The 24619-nt window shown below is 42.7% G+C and overlaps 1 protein-coding gene across 5 annotated transcripts in view; it reads left to right on the top strand.

Annotated features, from left to right (window-relative positions):
- Window positions 1-20164, top strand: part of setd5 (SET domain containing 5) — a 29365-nt gene extending 9201 nt beyond the window's left edge. For 2 of the 5 annotated variants that reach the window (XM_013909204.1, XM_013909205.1), the window contains 24 exons: window positions 3445-3708; window positions 5184-5286; window positions 5684-5940; window positions 6166-6227; window positions 6313-6500; window positions 7141-7179; window positions 7290-7580; window positions 8868-9016; window positions 9120-9237; window positions 9353-9462; window positions 9560-9812; window positions 10020-10100; window positions 10187-10348; window positions 10433-10819; window positions 11255-11515; window positions 11665-11782; window positions 11968-12197; window positions 12562-12618; window positions 12728-13207; window positions 13583-13675; window positions 15785-16071; window positions 16211-16332; window positions 16852-16940; window positions 17626-20164. In XM_013909204.1, the coding sequence (XP_013764658.1) occupies window positions 3638-3708; window positions 5184-5286; window positions 5684-5940; window positions 6166-6227; window positions 6313-6500; window positions 7141-7179; window positions 7290-7580; window positions 8868-9016; window positions 9120-9237; window positions 9353-9462; window positions 9560-9812; window positions 10020-10100; window positions 10187-10348; window positions 10433-10819; window positions 11255-11515; window positions 11665-11782; window positions 11968-12197; window positions 12562-12618; window positions 12728-13207; window positions 13583-13675; window positions 15785-16071; window positions 16211-16332; window positions 16852-16940; window positions 17626-18186 (4569 nt within the window). In that variant the 5' untranslated portion in view covers window positions 3445-3637 and the 3' untranslated portion in view covers window positions 18187-20164. The remainder of the gene's footprint in view (window positions 1-3444; window positions 3709-5183; window positions 5287-5683; window positions 5941-6165; window positions 6228-6312; window positions 6501-7140; window positions 7180-7289; window positions 7581-8867; window positions 9017-9119; window positions 9238-9352; window positions 9463-9559; window positions 9813-10019; window positions 10101-10186; window positions 10349-10432; window positions 10820-11254; window positions 11516-11664; window positions 11783-11967; window positions 12198-12561; window positions 12619-12727; window positions 13208-13582; window positions 13676-15784; window positions 16072-16210; window positions 16333-16851; window positions 16941-17625) is intronic. The other 3 variants (XM_013909206.1, XM_013909207.1, XM_013909208.1) reach the window with 3 other exon arrangements.
- Window positions 20165-24619: the final 4455 nt, after the last annotated feature.

Here is a 24619-nt window from a genome sequence, read left to right as displayed (position 1 = left end):
TTAAAGGTGAAAATTTTTAGTTTTTAACTCTCAGTGATGCTGCAGTGTTCGTTTGACTTTGGGGCCTGAAGCGGACGGAGGACCTGGATTACTCCGCCAGGCGCCTGACTACGGTAGCCGTAATGCTCCGATAATCCATCAAGCGGTGCAGCTTCATAACTTACTAAAGTCATACTAAAACATTTTTGACAGATTTTTGAGCGCCGTGTACCTCATAAAATCGGTTCGAGGTCAGTAAGCACAACCAGAAATCATACATAAGCTGCACTGGATTATAAGGTGCACTGTCAATTTTGGAGAAATTTAAAGTTAAGTGCAACTTACATTGTGGAAAATATGGTATGTCTATGAGCTGGCCTGGGAAAGGCTTGGCATTTCCCTGGTTAAGCTGGTGGAGGTAGCTGACGAGAGGGAGATCTGGGATTCCTTGCTGGTGCTCCCGTGACCCACTTCAGATAAGAAAATAGCTGGATGATGTTGTTTTGTTATTTTAGAGTTTATCTTTTAGTGCAGTGCGTGAGCAGCGTACATCATCCATAGTGTGGCGCATTGTGTTATGCACTATTCAGACGCAGTTCATTCATTTTTCTGATGTTAATTTGTCATATTTTAATAATATATATGCATGCTCGTCACTATATGAAATGTGCTCACTATTTAAACCAGGTATTTGTACAATATACAAAGACTCGTCTGGCATTATGAAAAAGATTTAAGTGACGTTTGTGTCTCCTTATGAGCTGTTCATTTTGTGTGCATGTTCCTCCCCTTTGGACTTGTCTCCGAAATGGCCTCTGTTCTACTGAAGTGAAAAGACTTTGAGCCTTTTGGTAATTTGAGCCCAGTATTCATGGCTGGAGGAATGAACAAGGGAGAGAGGGTGGTGTTAGGGAGGAGAAGCGAGGTAAAGAAAGGCTTTCCTTCTTCGTATGGAATTTACCTCCCTAGCACCCCGTCTGGTTCTTTTGGAAGGATCCCAAGTAGTGAGACTTTGAGTTGGGTAGGCCCAAGGTGTCTATTTCTGAGGCAGTGATCTTCCACAGGGATCGCCAGCAGCTTAAAGAGCCCCTGAATGAGGTGCTCTACTACATGCCATCTTCTAAATATCTAAATCTGAGGCAAACTTCAGTTAAGTCGTTGTCTGTCTGTGCTTGTTGTTTGTTTTCATGTATCCAGTAAGTCATGCTTAAAGAGCAGTTCCTGAAAGAGCGAAATATTTTTGTGTGTATGTGTCTTGTGTCCTTATCTGATAGATGCATGGGAGCTGTTTTCTTCTTGTCACCTTCCCATGTGCATAGGCACATGTGCATTTTCAGCTCTATGGTGCTGACATTCTTTTTGACAGTGAGCTGACCTTGACATTATTGGAAGCTCCCAATCTTTCTGTAGTTGCCTTGGGGCTGGGGCACAAGGGCAGCACTCGCTGTAGCCAAGGGACCACTCTAGAAATGTCATGCATCCTGTTGTTCTTAATTAACATGGATGCCTGCTATTAAAGCAGCCTGTTTGAGTGTCGGGCTTACTCTTGTTGCAATGGATCTTATCACTATGGGGTTTTATAAGCTAATGTATCTATGTGCTTGTTTGACCAGGGGATGACCTTGGTGAGAGCCAAATCCTCTCATTGTCGTGTGAACAGCGCACAGGAAGACGTGTTCCTCTTTCTGCAGATCTTGCCTTTAGCTCCGCTTCTGTCAGGGTTGTTGAGCGAGCGCAAGCAGGAGAACAAGATACAGTGTGGGTCAGTGTTTCAGCTAAGTGTGGTCACATGACAAGAGGGATGGGCCTCATCTTGAATGACTCACCTCTACAGCTGTCTGAGCAAAAAAGCGCCTCCTATTGGTTTCTCCATTACTGCATCCTGATGGGAGTGTAAGCAGAGCTGTAAATCCCCTGGTTGTTTTTTCTGCTCTTTGAATAGTCTCACCTCCCTCCTCCATGTTAAACACCTCCGTATGGATAAGAGATGGGCCCATCACACAATGTCCTTATCAAGTTATCATTGTAGACGCAGGCAGATAAATGCTCTCTTCGACTACATGAAGCCTTTATTGTCAAGATGACTCAGCAAATCTGGTTCTTCGTTATTTGTGCAACAGTGGGTTTCCTGTTTAATGTTTAGGTTATGTGGTCGTGACAACCTGACAACACTGTCAGTTTTCAGTCAAGGCAGTAACCTGTTGTAAACTCTGGTAGTTGTTTATATATTAATGTTTATATATGGTAAAGTGCCCTTATAAACAAGCCGTGTCTTTTTCATTAGGGAATGTACATTCAGTTAGTGGTCATCTTTTTGTGTCTAATCAGAAATATGGACTTCACCATAAATGTTGACCTTTGGAAAGCTGTTGGAAAAAAAATGTTGGAGGCAACTCAGTAACTTATTCATTGTTTAATCAAACAGCTGTGACAAGGAAAGTTGTTTGAGTAGGTATAGAGTCAGCGTTTCACTAAACATAAGTCTGTAGCCTTTTTTCAATGCTGACACTCTGATTCCATAACAGGAAAACCACACTAAATATGAAAATGATTAACAGCTGCATTCAATTTAGCTGTGTGTCCAGGTTCCTGGCATTGCACACACTTTCCCTTTGGTTTACTGCAGTGATTTGCAACCAAGGGTACAAGTACCTTCGTGGGTGGGAGTCAGGGTTGCTTTCGTGGGAAGTAACTGACGGTCCACTCCCCAATGAAACACTTGAATAAACAAAAGTAAGAACGGGAAGTATAAATTAACTGCTAGGTGTCATGAAAAACCTGTAGAAATACACAAACAAATGCAAAAATACCTTACTTGGTACTGGTAACAAGTGAAACCTTTTTGTTAAAGGCCTACACGAGAAGTTGCAACTAGCTAACAATAAGGATAAATGAGCAGAAATGTTAGCTAAACATAACAGAAAAAATACTATGTTTAGGAAACAGTTATGTTTTGTTAGACATTTGAAAATTATTAGCTGTAAATACAGTTAGCAGTTAATTATGCTCTAAACATAAAGAGTAAACCATTTGACTTTTCATTTTTAAAGGATTTGACTAAATGTAAATGATAAATACTGCAGTTGAAATGTCAGGCAATAGGTATGGATGAATAGTTGTTGGATGACAGTTTGCAAAAAAGTGAAATGGATATGAAATGTGAGTAAATTGTTCTTGAGTCCAAGATTTTCAGGAAATGGGGCAAAAAGGTTGGCATTTGATGCCTTACTGGAACCGTTTTATATCTGTGCCATTCCTGATATTACATTTAAATCACAATAATACTTCCTGTTTTATAATATTAGACACACAAAGCTGTATATAGAAGATAACATGTCTATGATTGAATATGCAGTTCATTCCAAGATGCATTGCTTATTTTGAGCCATTCGTTGATTGTCTGTATTCAGGCAATGCATCTGTATGTAACTGATGGCATGTCTGTCTTGTACCCATTCTTCTCAGGTCCCCCATGACCGTGAGCCGTGGGCTACGGCTCGGCGGCACCCCACCTCTGGAGTGGTCTGTTGCTGTAATTGGGACCCTGTGATTCCTCGCTTCACCTCTCCTCCTTCCCCTATCCCATCCTGTCCCCCCCCTTCCCCTCCCCTTCCTCCCCCCTCTTCCCCCCCTCCCACGCGTCGCTGTGCTGGACGTCATGAGCATAGTAATCGCTCTGGGAGTCACCACACCTGAAACGTCTTATTCAGATATGGCTGCTGGATCAGAGTACGTAGTCAGTTTCAGCAAGGTGTGACTTGCAAGAAATGTTCTGTAAGAGCTGGGTTTTGTTGTTAAGATCATCAGCTCTACTGATTAAAATGTCTCCCAACCTCCTTATACTCATATGCGGATGTAACATGGCTTAAATAGAACAAGAGTGCCAGGAAAACAAACTTCCTGTTTAACCTGATTATCTACATGTATTGCTACTGTACTGCACAACAAGGAGTCAGATAAGTTTTCAACCATATCCAGAGATGTCTGGAAAATGTGTGTTTATGTGGAACTATATAATGCTCTAGCTGCTCATTATTTGTTAAACATAAGCGTTAATGTGGTTGAACAGGGAATTTAAGATTGCAAAGATCTGACCAAGGGCAAAAGAGTAAAGTAGCTTGAGTGCTCAGGGCAAAAGAAATGCTGAAAGCAATGGCAGTAGTCATCATAAAGCAGAACATTTTCTTTCTGTTTGAAGGGCATTTCCTGTGTTTGGAAAATGTGATTATTTGTTTCTAACAAAGTATGAATATGATGCTAACACTGCTGCACCCCCAGTGCCCTCTAAGATGAGTTCAAGAAGCGCTTACACAATGCATAATCAAATGTGTTATTTTGAAATAATTTCTAAGGGGACTGCTTTGTACTTTGAACATAAAACTGTAACATGATGTTACATGAAGTCTGTATTTTGATAGACATTGAAAAAAAATACCAGATGTGACATTTTGACACGACTGTAAAACTGACTTCTAAAATGAATTTTCAAGGTTGTTTTAAGTTGACTTGAGACAACCACTGTCTGTTACACAGACAAAAAGAACAGCCAATATCCAAGAGTTGAATTATTCTCCCTGTGTCACAGGTTCTTATCTTCCACCTCTTATTAAGCAGCTAGATGTATGTTGTTCTTCTCCATGCCCGAACTATTGAATAGCATCTGAAAAAATGTATACAGACAGATCAAGTGAGCACAGTTGCCACTTCTTTGAAGGTAAATCTGCCTACGTGACTGAGGTTATTTGGAATGCAGTTGGACCCTTTCCCATCAAACCCTGTTCATGGCCCCCTTCAGTTTCCTGCAAAGCTCAGGCAGGGGAGGTTAAAAAGAAAGAAAGAAAAAAGACAGACATACTACACACACAGTGGTTATTTATTATTATTATTATTTTTAACCTTGATGTTAGCTTCAGTATTGGAGTACGAGGCAAGAGTAGGAAAGGTTGTTCCCGGTCTGGTTAGACCTTAACTAAAGGGCGAGGGAGTTGCATAACATAATGGCGGCCCACATTCCATTTCCTAAATTGCTGCTCTTCCAGGCAGGGCAGCGAGTGAAGGATCTTGGTGCCATCTAGTGACTGATCTTTATTAAAACAGATGCTTGTGTAACATTGGTAAAAAAGGCAAAGTGGGGAAATGTCTACAGCATTATCTATGTGTCGCTTACAATGTTTTAAATATATATATATTGTTATTTTTTCCAGCCCTGAGTCAGTTGAAGCAAGCCCTGCAGTGAATGAGAAAAACTACAACAACCACAGCTGTGGGAGCGCACAGAGTCATGGGTATCGGGGGCTACCATATGCTGTGAGTTCATACGGCTCTTCCCTAATCATCAGCTCTAATCATAGCATGTCTTATTGAAGTATTACTTTTCATAATGGGAGTACTTGTGTACAATTGTGAATGTTTTAGTGGCTTAAAATGACCCAGTTTAATCTATCTGATCTTTCCTTTTTCCTAATCTTTTCAAGTGTGTTCTGTTATGATTTCACAATAAGAGTAAAACTAAGAACTGGTGATGTTTGTAGTTTAGATGTATAAATATGAGTCCTGCTATTAGTCTTTGGTAACCACACACTACTTCTGGTATTAACAACTGAACTGTTTCACATACTTGGTTTTTTTTTTTTTTTTTTGCCCTCATTTTCATTCGTCTCCATTTTCCGTTTCCCTTTTTTGCCTGAACACCCGTTGTTTGAAGATGCAACAGTCTTCCGTTGTGTGTTGTCAGGATCACAACTATGGCGCGCCCCCTCCCCCAACCCCACCCGCCTCCCCGCTCTCTCAAACCATCATTCCCCGTATGGATCTCAACGGCGTGGTACGCAGCTCTCACTATCACGATACTGCTGAGGACAACTCGGCCGACAGCGACAGCTCCTCAGAGGAGGATGGGGCCTCCTGGTGTCACTGCAACCTGACGCCGGACGGCCTGCTCATCAAATGCGACAACTGCAGGTGAGACGTGTAAAAGCCCTTCTTGTCTGAATGCTGGAACATAGGTTCCAACTGCTGTAACTGGTACAAGTGTGTAGCACTTAACCTGTTAAATGGAAATAAGAGAAAATTATTTTTTATTAAAATTCAGGCTGTGACAAGAATACAACATGCGGTAAAAGCCTTTATGACATCACCCCCTTTAATTTTTTTTGTCTGATTTGTTTTGTTGCCTTTGTATCACAGGGGACTGGACAGAAGGAAAGGAGTAAAAGGCCAACACAGGAAAAAAACAGAAAATGTCTCAGGTATCACAGTTCACTTCATAAACTACAGTTTTCATCTCAGAGAAGGCGGTTTATCAACACCTGTTTATTTGCTCTTTTTTTGTAGCTGGAGAGAGTAGCGCAACCGAGAGTGGTGATGAAGAGGTGTCACCCTCCACCATCTCCTATACTGCCACCCAGCACACACCAACCAGCATCAAACTCACTGTCAACAGAGTCAAAAGGAGCAAATCCAAAAAGAGGAAGAAGAGCACAGAGAAGGCCCGTGGAACACAGAAGGCCAAGAAGATTAAAGTGAGTAAAGCAGAGTATGAGAAAATACAGTTTCCCACACACAGGTTCCTGTTATTATTTCTACATGGCTTCATCTTGTCATTGCACGCCCTGCATCTTACAATATTAAGTACCTTGAGGTGACTGTGGTTTGGTGCTATATAAATAAGATTTAATTGAATCAGTTAAAGTATATTAAAATTTCTTCATTCTTCGTTTACAATTTTAGTTAATTTGATGCTAACTAGCTAGCGCACAGCTCTTCCCACAGGCTCATTACATTACTTTTGTGGTTCCCGATGCCAGTCGGCTGCTCTCCGGGAGATCCTCCTGTCCTATAAACTTCAACTGATTGTTGGTTGTTCTTGAAATTGGGAGTATATTAACTGAATGCAATGCTAGCAGGTGGGGCAGATTCAGCTATTCTTATTGTATTTTAATGTTTCATCTAAGAAAATCATCTTTTATGCACACAATACATGCATGGACACACAAACCCTCTCTGCCTCATAAGATTACATTGTGTAAGATCCACAATGGAGTTTGTTTTGTTTTTTTTTTTCTCTTGTGCTGCTTTTCTTGTACTGATATATTGACCCCAGCTCAGTTTTTATGATAAAATCTCCATTTCTTTAAATTGGTTTATTTTTCTTTCTTTTAGGCATTCAGAGAGGGTTCTAGGAAGTCTATGAGGATGAAGGTAACATTAGACAGTTCTAGACAACAGAGCCCATTAAGGAAAAAAAAAATCCTCTCTGTGCATCTCACATAGACTCTTAGACAGTTCTCTTGATCATGACTTTTGTACAGAACTCTACCACAGAGGCTAGTGTGTTGGATGAGAACACAGAAGAGGGATGGGAGAGCAGGATCCGCCAGTGGACAGACCAGTATGAGGAGGCTCTTGCCAACCAGTACAGCGCAGATGTGCAGACACTGCTCCAGCTTCACCGATCAGCCAGTACCACCATCTCAAAGAGCGAAAGTGGTGCCACGACACCTGCTTCAACCACACAGATACATGCCTCAATGGATTCTATGGACACCATCAACCGCACTGAGCTGACCTGTAACAATACGGTTTTGGGCTCACAGATGCAGGTCAGTCCTACAAATAAAACTTTGTATGGATAGATTTTAAAAAAATGTTGAAGAACATCCCAGTCGGTATGATAAGTGACTTAGTTGTGCCATTATGTCTCCATTACTGGTTTTAATGGAATCTGCTGGCTAGGGATGAGAATTAATAAGAATTGAGCGATTCTGATTCCATTATCGATATCACTTATGGATTCGATTCATGCAAATTAATTACATGCTGTGTGGTCAAATGTTTGTGCATGTTGGATGTTTTTCCCATCTTTGTTGTGATCAGTGTTGGGGCTGTTACTCAAAAAGTAAAGTTAAAAAGTTATTTCACAGAATACTTTCTTAAAAGTAATGCAGTATGTTTCTTAATTACACCCAGGAGAAAGACATTCGATATACTACTCACGTTAGTTTCATCTTACTCTGTAAAATGACCTCAAAGACACTGTCTCATAATTACAATTAACAATATAAACCTGAGGCTACAGCCCCACACACCAACACAAATCCCTATCCTAATGAGGACACAGGATCTTTCTCTTAGTAGTTAGGTATGGACACAAAGCAAAGATGAAAACCACAACAAAGAGACTTTAAAGCATTTGCCACGGTCATTCTAGTGTAGCAGTCTCCACTTAACCAATGTGCTCTCATCCTTTTTATGTCATGAAAGTAATATCCACATCCACGCTGTAGACTGCACCACTATTTTCCTCCTGTGACACACAAACTGAAATCAGCTGATCGCGGCAAGAGTGCAAGAACCCATAACCAAACTAACGATTCCAAGGAATTGGACGACTGGGAACTGGTTCTCTACAAAAACCAGTTCTCGATTCCCGTCCCTACTGCTGGCTGCTTGCTAAGATCCAATCGCAATTCTGTTTTCAAAGAACCCAGTGATATTAATTTTATCCTCTGTTATCTTTTCTGATTGACAGTTAAAAATGATCCTTTGTTATACTGACCCTCTGTGCAGTCTTTCACTTCATCCGCTATCTAATAGCCCATTTTAGTTCCTCCCCCCTTCCAGGAAACTTTATTCTGATTGGCTGTTTCTTGCAAGGAAAAGGATTGAACAGGAGCCACTCTGTGAGATTAAGGCCAACCCCTCTCTGTTTCAGGCAATTTTTCTGCTCCTTCGCTCAGGATTTCAGACACTGAGTGCAGTCTGTGTCCAAGAGTCCAAGATTTTGGTTTATAGTTTTTACTTTATACCCTATTTACTTATGAAAGAAGATAAGGAAAAAGTATAATATTTTTAATGTTTGCCTGTCTCTTTAAAAAATAACTTTATAGCTCCAGCTTGGCCGAGTAACACGGGTGCAGAAACACAGGAAGATACTCCGAGCAGCAAAGAACCTGGAGCCGGACACACTCATTATTGAATACCGGGGAAAGGTCATGCTCAAACAACAATTTGAAGTCAATGGGCACTTCTTCAAAAAGTAATTGTTAATGAGCTACTAAACTACAAAATATGTAATCGGAATTTTGTCTAAATACATTGTTTCACCTGTGAACAGCTTTTCACTCTATTTTTCTTTCTAGACCATACCCGTTCGTGCTGTTCTACTCAAAATTTAATGATGTAGAGATGTGCGTTGATGCCAGGACTTTCGGAAATGACGCCCGCTTCATCAGGAGGTCTTGTACACCCAATGCCGAGGTCAGCTGTTAAGCATTTTGAAAAATAAATCTAAATGCTTGCTAGTTAGCAATGTTTGACGTTTTCAGTTAATTCTTGCAGCTAAAACAACCCATAAGCTTTCTTTCTACCACAGGTCCGGCATATGATCGCTGAGGGCATGATCCATCTGTGCATCTATGCTGTCAGGCAAATCACAAAAGACTCTGAGGTCACCATTGGATTTGACTACGAGTTCAATAGCTGGTCAGTTGCTGTCCTCTCTGACGTTCTCCTTTCTTTTAATCAGCAGTTTCTGTTTTCTTATTGGGTTTTTTTTGTTTGTTTTTTAACAAAATAACAGTAATTACAAAGTGGACTGTGCCTGCCATAAAAGCAACCAAAACTGCCCAGTGCAGAAGCACAACCTGAGCCCTAGGGATAACTTGGTGAGTCCCCCTTCCCTGCCGCCTCCTTCCCCTTTGATTGGTGCCGAGACACGAAGGAGAAAAGCACGAAGGAAAGAGCTGGAGGGCAGTCTAGGTGCTGATGGAAACCAGATGCTGGAGCAGCAGCAACAGGACACCAGCGATCTACAGGGGACCAGTGACACAGAGGTGTGTGTGTGCGCGTGGTTAGATTTGATTTTCCAAATAATTGTGTTCAGCGTTGAGGTTAGGCAGCAATAAGAGTTCTACATTAGCTTTAGATTAAAAATCGCCACATCAATAAACACTGCTTTAATACATTTTTGTAAAGTGCAGGCAATTTGTTGCTTGTCAGGTAAGGTCATTACCTCATGTGATGCTTGTCTGTGCAATTAGGAGAGACTCACAGATGAAGTTAAGGTGGAAGAGGGGGACGAAGGAGAAGTTGATGAAAATGGGGTCATCTCCAATAAAAAAGTAAGTCACATTGCATTTCATGATTTAAGTTGTCCACTCTCGATAATTCACATAACACTGACTTACATGTCTGCCTGTCCACATAGTCTCTTAACATCCTCGAAAGGAGGAGGAGAAGAATAGGAGGAGCTGAAGTCAAGGAGGAGGGTTTAGAAACTGAGGCTGGGGCAGGAAACCCCACAGGGAACTCCTCCATCCCCCAGCACGCTGGAGTTGGGATCAGCACGCGACGCACCACCTATGTTGTGGTCAGTCACGAAGAAAATTTTTAGATTTCTAATTTCTTTTGTGTTCTATATTGAACCAGTTTAATCATTGCATTTATGTTGCAGGAAGCACCATCTATTGAAGAAAAACCCTCCCTCCCCATCCTGCCTGCCCCTGTTGCTCCCCCTAAACCCATAAAACCCACCAAGCCTCGTCCTAAGAGTCGAATATCTCGCTACCGGTCAAGCTCATCCCAGCGTGCCCGACGGCAACGCCAAGCCCTCGCCCAACAAGCTGCAGCAGCTGCAGCAGCAGCTGCAGCAGCAGCAAGGGCAACAACACCAACATCAGCAGATCAGGGTGCTGCTGTGGACGAGGAGGGAAGTCAGGGTGCATACGGTGCTGAACACAGCCACGGGGAGAACAGCCTGGGTGGTCCTCTTGTAGATGGAGATGGCCAAGGCCTTAACTGCATGAACAGAGGCAATCTGCGGTACCCCAAGACCAAGAAGGTCAGACTTTCTACATATACTAAAAGTAATACAGTGGAACCCCGTCATACGAAATTAATTCGTTCCCGAGGGTCTTTCGTAAGTCGAAAATTTTCATAAGTCGAAGCCTTTTGAGTAAATGATAGGCTAATTGCTAACTGCAACAACAATACGTCGTTCAAGTGGAACAGCGAAGCGCAAGTACGAAAGCCAAGGGGGTTGTTACGTGATTCGGAAGGCTTGTGGGCATTGTAGGCATTCTGGGCTCAGCCAATCAGAGCTAGCGGATTTCGTTACGCGGGCATTTTGCTGTAACACGGGCAGAACTATTGCTGTTAAGTGCCTTAGTAACTTGAATTTTTCGTTAAATGGGGTATTCGTACGTCAGGGTTCCACTGTACAAAGTCCTTTACCTTCTATGAACTATGCAAATGTAACTTTCCATTTTCTTCTCAGTACCTGGTGACAGAATGGCTAAATGACAAAATTCCTGGAGGAGAGAGAATCCACCAGGAGGTGCCTGTTGAGCGCACACTGCGGATAACCACTGACCCCACAGTTCTAGCCACCACGCTGAACATGCTTCCAGGTCTCTCTCAGTCATCACTCATCTGCACCACACCCAGACACTACATCCGCTTCGGTTCCCCGTTCAACCCTGAGAGACGCCGGCCTCGTCCACTCCAAATGGATGGCACTTACGGCTGCTACAAAAAGGTAAACTTGGAAAAAGGTGTTTTTGGGATGGATGGGTGTGTATCCCACACACAGATTTGATGTTTCACATTTGGTGGCAAAACAAGTGTGTGTTCTTGTCTGTTTTCTCTGTTTTTTTTCATAAACCCTTTGTGGTCGTCTTTATGCAGAGATGGATCAAACAGGTGGAGGATGAGAGCTGCTCGGCCAGTGTGGAGGATGGCACAGAGTCCACCTCCTCCCAGCAAAGTACCAGTAGCAGATCCACACCGAACCCCCTATCCAGTGGTAATTGCTTCCACACCTCCATCTGGCTAAGAAAGCACCAAAGCTAGCAGATCAGTGAAGCATGATTCAGAACTCGGCACTAAATGAAAAGTTTGTTTGTAACTGCAAATATGTTTGACTGTTGTAACTGTGGTCCTAGGCTACTTAACGTTCTTGTTGTTTTTGTCATGTTTTTTAAATCACAGAACTCACTGCACCTTTTAAAAAGCGTCGCTCCAAGTATATTACAGAAATAACACCAGCACCCTCGGACCACCTGCTTCGCCCGCTATCACCCATCACCCCTCCACTTCCAGAGGACTCCCTCCACCCACTGCTCCAGACTCCCTGTGGCTCCCTGCTGCCCAACGGTCTGGCCTATTCACCTATGCCCTCACTGCCTGCCAGCCGCTGCAACACACCGTTGCAGTTTGAAGTAAGGGCATAAATATCCACACAGTTTTCTGATGCCTGAGCTTATTTACTATCAAAGTCCAGTGAAATCCAACAGGCCACAAAGGAGAGTTTAGTGATGTACAAATTTCCTTTTCTGTCACTCTGAGGGAGCTGCACTCTGCTCAGCTGACTCATCTGTGTCAGGACCTGTTGCAACAACCTCACATTACCTCACTTAGTAGTTCAATCTTGTTGCACAGCAGCAAACTCTAGAAGGGCTGTGTGTAAGAGTTTGATGGCCACCACCCCTAAACATCTCAATCTCTTGGTTTTGAACAGATTGCAAGACTTCAGAAAAAGACACACGCTTGGTTTGACACTAATAGACTTTGTTTTGTCTCTAGAACATATCATCCCCTGAGGCGTCTCCTGTCCATCGTCCCGAGTCCATATCCCCTGAGGTACATTTCTTCTCACATATCATGGCACTGATAAAGAAAATGGCTTTACGGTTGACATAACAATGAAGTTTATTTATTTGTTCTTCCCGTGTCCTGTCCTGTCCTTCAGCCATGTCTTCAGACAGACTTTGATGCCTCTCGGCCGCAGTTCCCAGACCTGTCACTCCCCTCCAACATGGAGAGCCCTGTTGCCATGACCTCGGATGATTTTTCCCAATCTGGAGCAGGCCAAGATTCGCAGGGCCCATCTTCTGTAGGGACCAGTTCCCTAAACCCACTGTCATGCCCTTCTTCAGACATAAACCCCCAAAACAGGGAGCAGGCCTTCAGGACAGAGTTCAACCTCATATATACCTGCTCTCCCCTCAACGCAAACCTGGGCAACCCGACAGCCACCGACCGACGCCTCTCCCAGTCAGAAGGGGGATTCTCACCTGCAGATTCCTTCCACGGTTCGATAAGCGGCCAGGGCCTGTTTGGAGAAGTGGGCCCTGGGTCCATGTCACCGTTTGGAGAGCCCCATTTTGGAGGAGGCTACCCTGACAATGGCACACCGCCTCACACCAGCAATCCACCACAAAAAAAGAAGGCAAGTTCCCCATATCTTAATGATACACGGAAAAGATGTTTGAGGTAACTTTGCAGGTAAATCTTAGGGGTTTCTTCTCAGACACAAATAACTTGTGTGAAACACAAACTGAAAAGCCCGAACTCATGATGTGCTTTTCCCCGTGCTCTGTTTGCCCATTAACTTTGTCTTAAATCTGTTTGGTCCCCTATGTCCGGTATTCAAAACCAAACATCACAGGCATTTAGAAGCTGACCTCTTATGTGTATCTGAAATGATTTCCAGTCTGTAGATTTTACCCTTCCTCCTTTTTCCTTTACTTTCCTCCTCTTGCTCCTCCTCGTTGCTCCTTGACACTCTTTGCCAAGTCTCTCTTCCACTTTTCTTCCAAGGCAGAGGGCCAACCAGCATACCATTAGTCTGCTGACAGGGAAGCCAGATTACCAGGCAATAGCTGTAAGAAGTGAATACAAGCCAGTACAAAATATGGTGAATATTCTCCCTACAACTACATCTTTAGAAGTGTGCATGTAAATATTGTTTCTTTGCATCTGCATACAACACCCACGCCATGCTCCAGCAGCTCTGCCCTCTCCCCTTCTCCAAAACCTACATTGAATTATGATTCTGTAGTTTCCAGAAAGAGTTATTTTGCCATTTCAGTCAAGCTCATTGAAGTGTGTAAGGTTCATCCATTGCCTTCAACACAAGAGACAAATTCAACAAATTGTTATGATGGTGTCGGGTGTGCTCATGCTCCATCTCATCTATGGCTCTTTCCAAACTGGGACTTGTGGTTTATCCACATCCACTGTAAGAGGGGCTAAATTTGTCAAAGTGGTTCACAGCAACCCTCCCCCCCCAAAAATGAAAACGGACAGTATCACGTGGCACCAGAAGAGGGGCGTAGCATGGATCAAGGGTCTGACACATGCATAGATTAACATTCATTAATCTTATTGATAATTATTCTGAAGCTGCTTGGAAGAACTTAGTTCAGTAAAGCAGCAATTGCTCCTCAGACTGCCAGTAACATGTACTTCCTTACTGCCTTAACGAAAAATCTGTGCCTTAGTTGTGTTGTAATCTCAAACCCCTCTGAAATCCTACGCTGTAATTTGATGTGCACCTCCCTGGATATATAACTGTTGTGGTGACACAACCCTCAGCTATTGTGATCGGCCTGTTTAATACCATCGATTCCTCCTGTGCATTTCCGAGTACTTTTCAGCTGCAGTGTTTGAATTCATCTGTTAGAAAATAACAATCACGACCAGAGAGAAAGTCCCAGCATTTTATTGGTTTCTACCAGCTGGCACTGCAGCAAAACAAAACACTAGAAAACGAGCACATGGTAATTAATCCATACGGATAAAGGTTGTTAGCCACTTATGTAGGTTAAGTCATATGCTATAGAACAGGAGTAAGCAACTCCAGGCCTCGTGTGCCGGTGTCCTGCCTGTTTTAGATATCACCCCGGGTCAACGCACCTGAATCGAATGATTATGTCAATACCAGGCCTCTGGAGAACTCCCAGACATGTTAAGGAGTTCATTTAGCCATTTAAATCAGCTGTGGACACAGCAGCAAGGACAAATCTGCTCTAGAAAGACTGACCACAGCCTAAATCTGGCTTCAGTCAGCCACATTGACTTGTTTACTCTTCAACCTAAGTTTCGTTTAAGGTTGTTATATCTCTGCGTTCTTGTCAAAATCAACAGAAGCATAAAAAAAAAAATCTTATAATTAACTGCGCTTGGCATTTAAACATATTTCATGCTCTTTTAATAGGTGACCATTTGTAGACCTTATTGTGGTGGGGGGGGAAGGTAAACTGATAGCTTTTGGTGCTCTGTGGTAACTTCATCCTGACATCTGGTCCCTCTGACAGTACAGCCTTGTAGCTTACCTCACATGTGATGTTAAACTGGTTGAAAGATTCAGGCAAGAGCCATCCATGTCAGTTATATATCTATATATACTATGTGTGTATATATAAATATATATATAATATATAGATGTGTATGTGTGCGTGTGTGGTCATGCCACTCCCCTGCCTCTTTCATAACCCTCTGTTCTTTTGTGTCATGATGACATTAAGCTGGGATGAGCACTCTCATTCTCATTGTAAACGGTGCAGGTGTGTGTATGTGTCGTGTGTGTGTGTGTGTGTGTGTGTGTGTGTGTGTGTGTGCTCGAACCTTCTGTGGATATGTTTTCGTAGTTATTGTTTCAGCGTGATTGCATCATGGTGTGGTGCATTTAAAGTTGCTTGCTCCTCTGTCAAAGCTTACGTACTAACACTGCATTGACAACGCAACAGTATGTTGTGTTTGAGTCTCTCGTGACTACAAGTCTGGTCATGGAAGAACAACAGATGTCGTTGCTCCCTGCTGGTGAAGGTGTTTCTCTAAAAATTCTTTAATAGTAATTACAGTTTTCAGGTGAGTCCTCTCTAGCGTGGTGCATGCGGTCTGCCTGTCACTCAGTGCAGTTTTGGTGAATGGTGTGATTGAGCGAGCAGCCTGGCATAAGTGAGTCCATCAGTTCCTCAGCAGCAGGGTTTGAACAGACTCCCTCTTCCCTCTGCTGCTATAGGTGTCTTTGCTGGAATACCGCAAGAGGAAGCAGGGCAGTGGTCGTGACTCGGAGCCAGCCAGCAGCAGCTCCTCTCTGGGTGGCACTTCCACACAGCCTGGCTCCCACTACAACAAGGAGTCCCATCATCCTCATAACCATCAGCAGATGCCGCTTCCAGCATCTCCACAAAGCACCTTCTCATCCTCAGCACACTCCACCTCAGTCCCACACGTAGAGGAAGTCAGTCCTCCGGAGCACCAGGGCTTGTCAGTGCAGTCCAGACGCCAGGACAGCAACAACCAGTGGTGAGAAGTCCTTTTAAAGATGACTCACTAAATTGGCCTTTCAGTACATGTTCGGCTATGTTAATTGCAATAATTCAGAGCCTAGCAGATAAATAAATAAATAAATGAATGCAGATCTCACAGTTGTCTGTTTTCCAAGGATGGTCCCCACTACTGTTGAGCGTCTGAGGGAAGGCCAGGGGGTTCTAGAGCGAGTGCTGAGAAGCTTCAAGGTGGACCGGAGTTACAAGAGGAGTGAAGGCTCCATAGAGAAGGAATCTGGTATGAATGCATTCGACACGTCACAACAACAAGAATATATTGTTAGACTTTATAGACAGCCTAGTATAAAGCAGTATGTTAGGGATGGCTATTTTAAGGAAAATTAGTATTCGCTGTTCGCTGGGTACCATTTGACTGTTTTCTTTTCTTTCTTTTTTTTTTTTTTTTTTAAAAGGACACCCAAAGAATATAGTAATCGTCATCTTTGGCGTCTTTATTTCTTTGTACAGTAGGAGATGATCCCATAGCACCTCTAACAGCTAAAACCTGGTGCTAGCATGTTTTTTTTTATTTTATAGTACTTGGTAAATGACTTTTGGCTTTGGCAGTCCCTTACATCCTGCTGTGTGCCATTCTAAAGCAAAGACAAATCTATAGTTTAATACAACAAATGGTCACAAGCAATTTGATTCATTTATATTTTGATAACTGTTGAAATATCTGTGTATGCTCTTTAATTTCCCTTAAAACGTTACTCTTTTCTCAGTGGTGAAATTGGTTGTCCTGTTTTGTTTTCAGATGTAGATCGATATGAGATGCAGGCAGTGTCCATGGCTTCTTCCACGAAGAGTCCACACAGATACAGCCCCTCTGTTTACTCTCACCAGGTAGCTGGTCCACATCACTTTGAACTTGCTGTCCCTGTTTTGCGTTAGTTGCTTGTAAATTAAGTTCAGTATTCAACAATGACTTCTTGGGTGATTGGCAGAATTTTTTCAAATTCTGTTCTCCAACCGTTATGAAGGAGACGATCAAAAGCAATTAGTCTGCTGAATTCATTTGTCCTATTAAATTCAGCGCTTCCATTTTCTTTAGAGGTGCAGTCATCCCTCTATAGAAGTATGTTTTTCAACAAGATACAATAATAGAGATAAGATGGCCTTTATTAGTCCCACACGTAGGGAATTTGTTGTGTCACTGCAGAAAGTGGGCAGTGTGAAGTTACAGCAGCAAAGTTTAAGAAAAACAGTGGAACAGGATAAGAGATCGTTGTAGAAGTAATAGTCAGCAAGGTTTCGATATTTGACCCTGTGTAGCATCACTTCAGGCGTGTCGCCTTGAAAGATGAATATGGTACCTGAGACGAGACATACTTGAGAAAAAAATTGCTAAAACTTACTTGCTTCATTTTAAGAGTGGCTCCCCTCTTAAAATAAAAAGGGGGGTTGTGTTTTTGTTTTTCCCTCCCCCCTCTTCTCTGAAAAACAAATTAAACATCTAGAGCTGGAAATGAGCTGAACAGAAATGTATCCGTGTCACACAGTGTGTGCCTATGTATGTATTTGTGTGCAGGCCACAGAAAGCCACAGACAGACTGACAGCCCGATGTTCCTCCAGCAGACCTCCAGCTCTCCATTCCGGTGTTCCTACAGCCCGTCATCAGGCCAGAACGTCTACCAGCGCCTCTCCTCTTCCCACCAAGGACACGCCCAGGACCACCCCCCAGCCTCATACTCAAGTCCCACCCCCACTTCCTCAACAGACTCCAGGCCAGCGACAGGCTCGCTTCACCAGCAGAGTGGTAGCAGTAGCGCGGATGGAGGCTACAGCAGCAGCCACTTAAAAGCCAGCCTTTTGAACAGCAGCAGCCTGGTGGGGGCTCCTGCCCCAGGATCCCGGGTCCATGGGCAGACTAAAACAGACTCTGGTGCGCAGGCCTCCAAAGGGAGTCAGCATCAGGCACCTCGCAGCCTGAAGTCAGGCAGCCCAGGTCAGGCAGTGCTGCAGGCTAGCCCCAGACTGCTGTCGGCCTCTGGACCGACACACTACCCCCAGCGAGGGACGAACCTCAGTCAGTTCCAGCACTCTTCCCTGCAGGGATCCGGAGTAAGGACACAGTCAGGAAGCTTTTAGGACCGTGTGAGTGTGAGTGCGTGCGTGCGTGCGTGCGTGCGTGCGTGTGTGTGTGTGTGTGTGTGTGTGTGTGTGTGCTGTGCATCTCCTCAACCCCTGAGGCTGCAGTACAACAGGGATCAGGAGTTTGGGGAGGGCAAATGTACAGACCTAAGAAGAACAAGGACTTGTTTGAGAATTTGTCCCATATTATTTTCTGTCTTTTCTTTTCTTTCTTTTCAGAAGAATAAAAAATAATTAGCACATCCTGCACAAAGATGAATCATTGACTTTGGACATTATTAGCGAATCAGAGGGAAAAGTGATTTGGCTGACACGTTCAGAGAAAAACAAAAACAAAGAAATCATATGTAAGTTGAAATTGTTGTTCCTCGAGAGGCTCGATAATGTCAGAAATGAAAACCTTCCACACAAATGTCTGTACAAAGTTCTACCACACCTGTGGTCACTGTGGTATCCAGGTTGGAGAAATGCTGAAATGCATATGTAACTAAAAGCAAGAGTTACAGTTTAAATATCTTGTTTGTTTTGGTCGAGGTTACTTGATTCGGCGAGTGGCCGAGTCTGTGCTGCAGTAATTGTTTAATTTGGTAAGGGGGGAAGACGACCTGTTAATCATCCGTTATATAGATGCATTAGAGAGACGGGGAGTTTGAGCTCTCCCTAAAAACTAGGATCATTCCATATAATTACCAGCTTCCGTTTTCTCAAACATGAAACCAGCCCATTTCCCCCCAGCGACCCAGCCTGCCTTGGTGTTATCTTCTGTTCTCTCACCTCACTGGACTGTTTTGGTTTCACTTTAGGACTGCTCTGATATTATACTTGAGAAATACAGCTCTTTTGATTCATGGTGCTGCATGTTTTGTTTTGTTTTATTTTGTTTGTGTTTGTTACGATAAGTTTATAATCCAGTTATGTTCCACCCCACAAGGCTGCATTCATCGTTTTTGTTCTCCAAATCTATACACTCATGCAGGAAAAAGAAGGTTATTAGTGGGGCTATATTTCTAAGCCAAGCTGTTGGGTTTTCATACTGCAGAGTTTGTTTTTGTTTTTTTCCTCTTGTCTGACCAATCGTTGCATTCCGTGTGACGCTGAGGGGAATCGGGGGCGAGGATCTCCGAGGGAGCATTTGGATTGTTTCTAAAACCTAGGTGAAGAAAAAGCTGCTATCCTCTCCTGTTGGAGCTGCTTCCCTTTCCACAGAATGCTGTATTTTGTTTGAATTTTTTCCTTTTTAATTACCAACACATACTGACTTGTGAAGAAAGCGACGGTCCCCCGTCGGCCGCAGCAGGACCTAAGACTAATGTCAAGGCGACAAGGGTGGCCGCCTGCTCCCTCACGTTTTTCATTTAGGACCGGATGTGGGGGGGAAATGGCCACGTTTGCGTGGACGACTTCAAGGACCGAGGGGACCAGTTGTGCAACTGGACACCACCACACACCACTACAGCTCACCACCCTCTCCCCTCACTAACACACAGGAGGGTACTCATTTTACATGAATGTTTGACACATATGGAAAAAAATAAAAGTTGTGACCCAAAATTAACCAGCACCTTAAACTGAAAGAGATACGACCTAAAAAACACAATAGGACATTATGTATGATTATGTGTACTTGTATAGAAAGAAATGTGATATAGACTTGTATGGAGAAAATATCGTACACTGAATTTACCGCATGATCTTTGTTTGTAGGGTCTGAGTGACCACCTTTTGTCAGATGGATGGAAGCAAATCATTGGGTCTGTTCTGGGGTTCCTCCAAAATCCAGGCGCTGCGTTTTTTCTGTTGTTTTTGTAAAGATCCTTCTGTTGGTTTGCTTTTATTTTTACACAGATCATAGTAGTAACTATTTCAATTGTTCTCCAGAAGATTTAAAAAGCAAGAGATGTAATGCATTTTGATAATAAAACAATCATGATGGTAATGTATTTTGAAAACTACCATTGTGATGGCATCTGAGGGAGACTTCTTGTGTGATTTGCACCTGTCGAGCTGTCTGAATGGGATTTACATTGTTGGGGCTTGTACGATAGTTAAAAATGGTCAATTTTCCACAGTATTATTGAAAACATTGCAGTCTTGTTTCAGCTAGCAAAATGTCTTCATTCATCTCCATTAACAGGGTTGCTTCTTTCAGTTAATAGTTATCAAATGTCAGTGCAACATAATCACTTTGCTTAACCTGCTAGGATTTCTCTGGCTAGAAGAGTGTTAAATTTACATATGAAAGTTTCCGAATTTATATGAAAAGGCGCTATTAGACAAATATAAATACAGAAGGGTTGATACAGCCTTTCAAAGAAAAACTCTGGTTCTGTTACTTGCGCTTTATTTTTAAAGGTGGTAATGCATTGAACCAGGTGAAGGTTAGAGCATACTCATGGAAATGAGTGTCAGTGGCTGATGGTGGTTTGGTTCATGCAATTTATACAGGAGGAATGCACTGGCCTGTGGAGTTGGATGGGATCATTTTCTGTATATGCTCAACTGTTAAGAACTATCATGCAGCTTAAAGGTTTAAATGTACTTTTACTGAGTTTTCTTAACTGCATCAGTGTTTCTCAGTGCCGTCTCTCCACTAGAGAGCAGCATTGAGCTGCAGACTAATGTAAAACAAACGACCCAAGTGAAAGTCAGCTTCTCCATTGTCACTCTGATCTCTGATACTCTAGCTGTGTTTGATCATATGTTCAGTCTCAAAAGTTACAATATGCACTTATACATAGCAACGTCACGGTGACAGAAAGCGATAGTTTCTATGGATGTGTTAATTAGAACCATCACTGGATGTCGCAATTTCCTCTCGATTTTCAACAGCTTGCCCATGGAGCTGTTAAATACAGTTATTTAGGGTCTTTGCCTTACAATATAAAGCGTTTGAGGCACCTCTTGTTCTGATTCATCACTACATTAATAAAAATGAAATGAATTAAATATTATGACAAAACAAACCCTGAACTTTTCTGACCTTTGGAGCTGTTGATGACGCTTTCCAAACAAGTTTTGAAATTTAACAATGAGGTTATATTTTTGCAAAAGCACATTTCTCAGTTACAGCATCTGCTAAGTTGATTTGATTTCAGTGTTTTACACAGATACATAGTTTAGCACAGTGTATTCAGTTTTATCTGCGCTCATAATCACTATGCAAATCTTTCTGTAATAGGTGAATAACACACTAAGAACATCATGCTCTCAGTTGTAGAACTAAATGAGTTACAGCAAATAACCCATCAGTGACCTGGAGAGTTGCACTGACGGTCTCTACAGAACATCTTTTCTTTTCTGTTCAGTATAGAAAAATGTGTATTCCTTTACTGCAATCAGTTTCACCCAGCAACAGCAAACATCCTCCTGTAACCACTTGCAAACCAGTCGTGGAAAAAGGATTTTTCCCTCATGACCAATAGTTATCACGTGGCCACCAGCTGATCAATAGTCTCCTGCAAATTGATGGATGGTTATTGTTGCCAAAAACAGGTTTACTGCACCCTTTGTCCCACTCACATTATACTGACACTGCCAGTGGACTTCAAGGATCAGAGGCAGCAGGGAGAATGTAACGTGGTATGTAAATGCAAGAGATAAAGGGTTTCTTTTCTTGGATCTGCATGGCAGCTGCACTGGTGTCGCTTTAAGTGAGAACTTTATGAACCTCATAAATCGGTTTGGGGGCATTCCTTGGAGATTTTGAGGTAAATCTCTGGAGAAGATCCTGGACTGCTCTGTGAAAGGCATGTCTGTAGCAGAACTGGCAGACTGTAATGGAAAGTCTGCACTTTTATTCTAATGACAAATATAAGCGTTATATCAATGTTTGTTTGTGGGATGCTGCTGTAGTTTTCTGGGTTGTGCCACTTTCGAAGCAGGAAGATCAGTTACACAGAGAAAGGTCGCTGACTGATGTTTTCAGTTTTGTCAAGCCAGCAAATGCAAAAAAAGGACTTTGTTAATTACCAAGACCACACTGAGGGGAAAACATACTGCAAAGGCAGTGGGTTGTCACACATGGTCATTTCACACCACATTATGCATTGAAACACTGAAGTACATAACTAAGTATCAAAGTAGTTAGGACTGTCCAGCGCTCTACCTGACCCTCCCCGAGGCAAACCTGAAGGACCACAGCTGCTCTCTGAGGTGACTGCTCCAGCCTCAGCAGATGGAAGGCTGAGAGAAGGCACAGCAAGGAACTATGTTACTATTCAGCCAGTAGTCTGGACACACTGCACCACAACCACGGGAGCAGCGATCACCCACGACTTACTGTGTAGACTGCTGCCCCTGGTCATTTTTTAGCTGCACAGTCAGGGTTAGAAATAACAGGAAACATGGCTAACCAACACAGGCGTAGAAAGTTGTGCCAGGACATGATGATAAGCTGAGAAATACACCAGTTAAGTTCGACGCATTTGTTTATGTAGTTTCATATAAATTTAATGAAATAAAAAAATATAAGAGAAAGCAACTGTCTGAGTACGGTCAGGTTTATCGTGTCTCTCTAAGCTTGATATTACAGCTTTTGGTAGGGGGAAGATTCATAAAAAATGTATAGAGTTTATCTGCGGTGTTAGAATTATATTGGCAATTGTCATTTGTACAAATACTGTCACATGCGTATTCTATTCAATTCAATTCAACTTTGTTTGTACAGCGCCAAATCACAACAAGGTGCTTTATATTGTAAGGTAGACCTCACAATAACACATACATAGAGAAACCCAACAATCATATGACCCCTTATGAGCAAGGACTTTGGTGACAGTGGGAAGGAAAAACTCCTGTTTAACAGGAAGAAACCTCCAGCAGAAACAGGCTCAGAGAGGGGCGGGGCCATCTGCTGCGACTGGTTGGGGAGAGAGGAGGAACATTTAACCCTTCCAAGATGGCGTTACACCTTTTCTGACAGCTGGAATGATCATCTGTTTACAACATCACAGCAGTCATAAGGAATTCCTTCCCTGTAGCTGCCATGCTATGAAATATCCAAGGTGGCTCAGGTGCACAGGAATTTGGCCTTTCAAAACAGAAATCTTCAGTCTTAAAGTTGCGCTGTACCACAAACTCCACCCTGCTGCCACACAGGCAGTTTCACCCTGAGTGGGGAAGTTCACGAGTTTTGATAACAAACCAGGTACCGAATGCACTGCTGTCACATTTGGGGCCAAAAGTCCGTTTAGGTTAGATTAAATTCTTCTTTGTTGAGGATTCTTAACTCTTTGCTTTGTTCCTTGATAATTCACGGTCACGATTCCCAAGCATGTCTTTCATCCTGTCTTCCTTCTCTCTCCCCAACAGGTCGTGGCAGATGGCCCCGCCCCTCCCTGAGCCTGGTTTTGCTGGAGGTTTCTTCCTGTTAAAAGGGAGCCAAAGTGCTTCCTCATAGGGGGTCATATGATTGTTCAGTTTTTCTCTGTATGTATTATTGTAGGTCTACCTTACAATATAAAGCACCTTGGGGTCATTGTTGATGTGATTTGGTGCTGAATTGAATTGAACTGAACTGAATTGAAAACTGAACAATTCAACATAGCAACTAGCTGGCTAATGTTGTTGCTAGCACGATATGATCTGAAGCCAGAATTTGTTTTGCTCTCATTTTGTGTTGGAGTCCGTGTTGTGTCAATTTCCAGACTGGTACTGGTCACCATGGGCACTGACAGTTGAAGAGAGGCATCCACAGTCTCTTAGAGGGGACCCAGAGTGTCACCAAAAGTCTCCCTTTTTCTAGAGCATGACAGTCAGATACATCCAGACAGTGCCAGTAAAGGGCATTTAATTAATCATGTTTGAGAAGATTCAGGAATCCAGGCTTCACTAGTATCTTATCTAAGATCAGCTGGGAAAACGCCTGTTAAAAGTATGGCTAGATGGAATCACTGGTTCCCTTACATGAAGGCTTCTCATTGACATGTATGTAAATAGAATGAAAGACTTTAACTAATGTTACATATAACAGTCATTCATCATCAATTGATCAGTATTAACTGTAAAGACATTTCCATTATATTTCATTTGAATCATGAGCTTTGCTCCTGTGTCTGTAAAACAGAAATTAAAATTTTTAGTTACTGGTTTATTTTTTTATTTTTATTTTTTTAAATGACACTAATGGTGATAAAAAGGTTATATGGCACTGGCAGCCATGCTGGACTCTCCACTCTGCTCAAACATTCCTGTTTCACTACTAGAGATGGGCAGTAACGCGTTACTGTAATCTGATTACTTTTTTCAAGTAACGCATAAAGTAAGGGATTACTATTGCAAAAACGGTAATTAGATTATGTTACTTTCCCGTAGGAATGCTGCGTAACTGCGTTACTAAAACCGTGATTTTTTTGCGAGAACGTCTCACGACAGTGACGTAAGCGAGTGCGACGTTAGTGACAACAGCTGTGTGCAGATCAACAATGGATCA

The sequence above is a fragment of the Pundamilia nyererei genome, unplaced genomic scaffold (genome assembly GCF_000239375.1).
Source record: "Pundamilia nyererei isolate P.nyererei 1_Seehausen unplaced genomic scaffold, PunNye1.0 scaffold00021, whole genome shotgun sequence".
Taxonomy (NCBI): domain Eukaryota; kingdom Metazoa; phylum Chordata; class Actinopteri; order Cichliformes; family Cichlidae; genus Pundamilia; species Pundamilia nyererei.
Note: the sequence above shows the minus strand (reverse complement) of the source record. Positions and strands in the feature narration are given on the sequence as shown.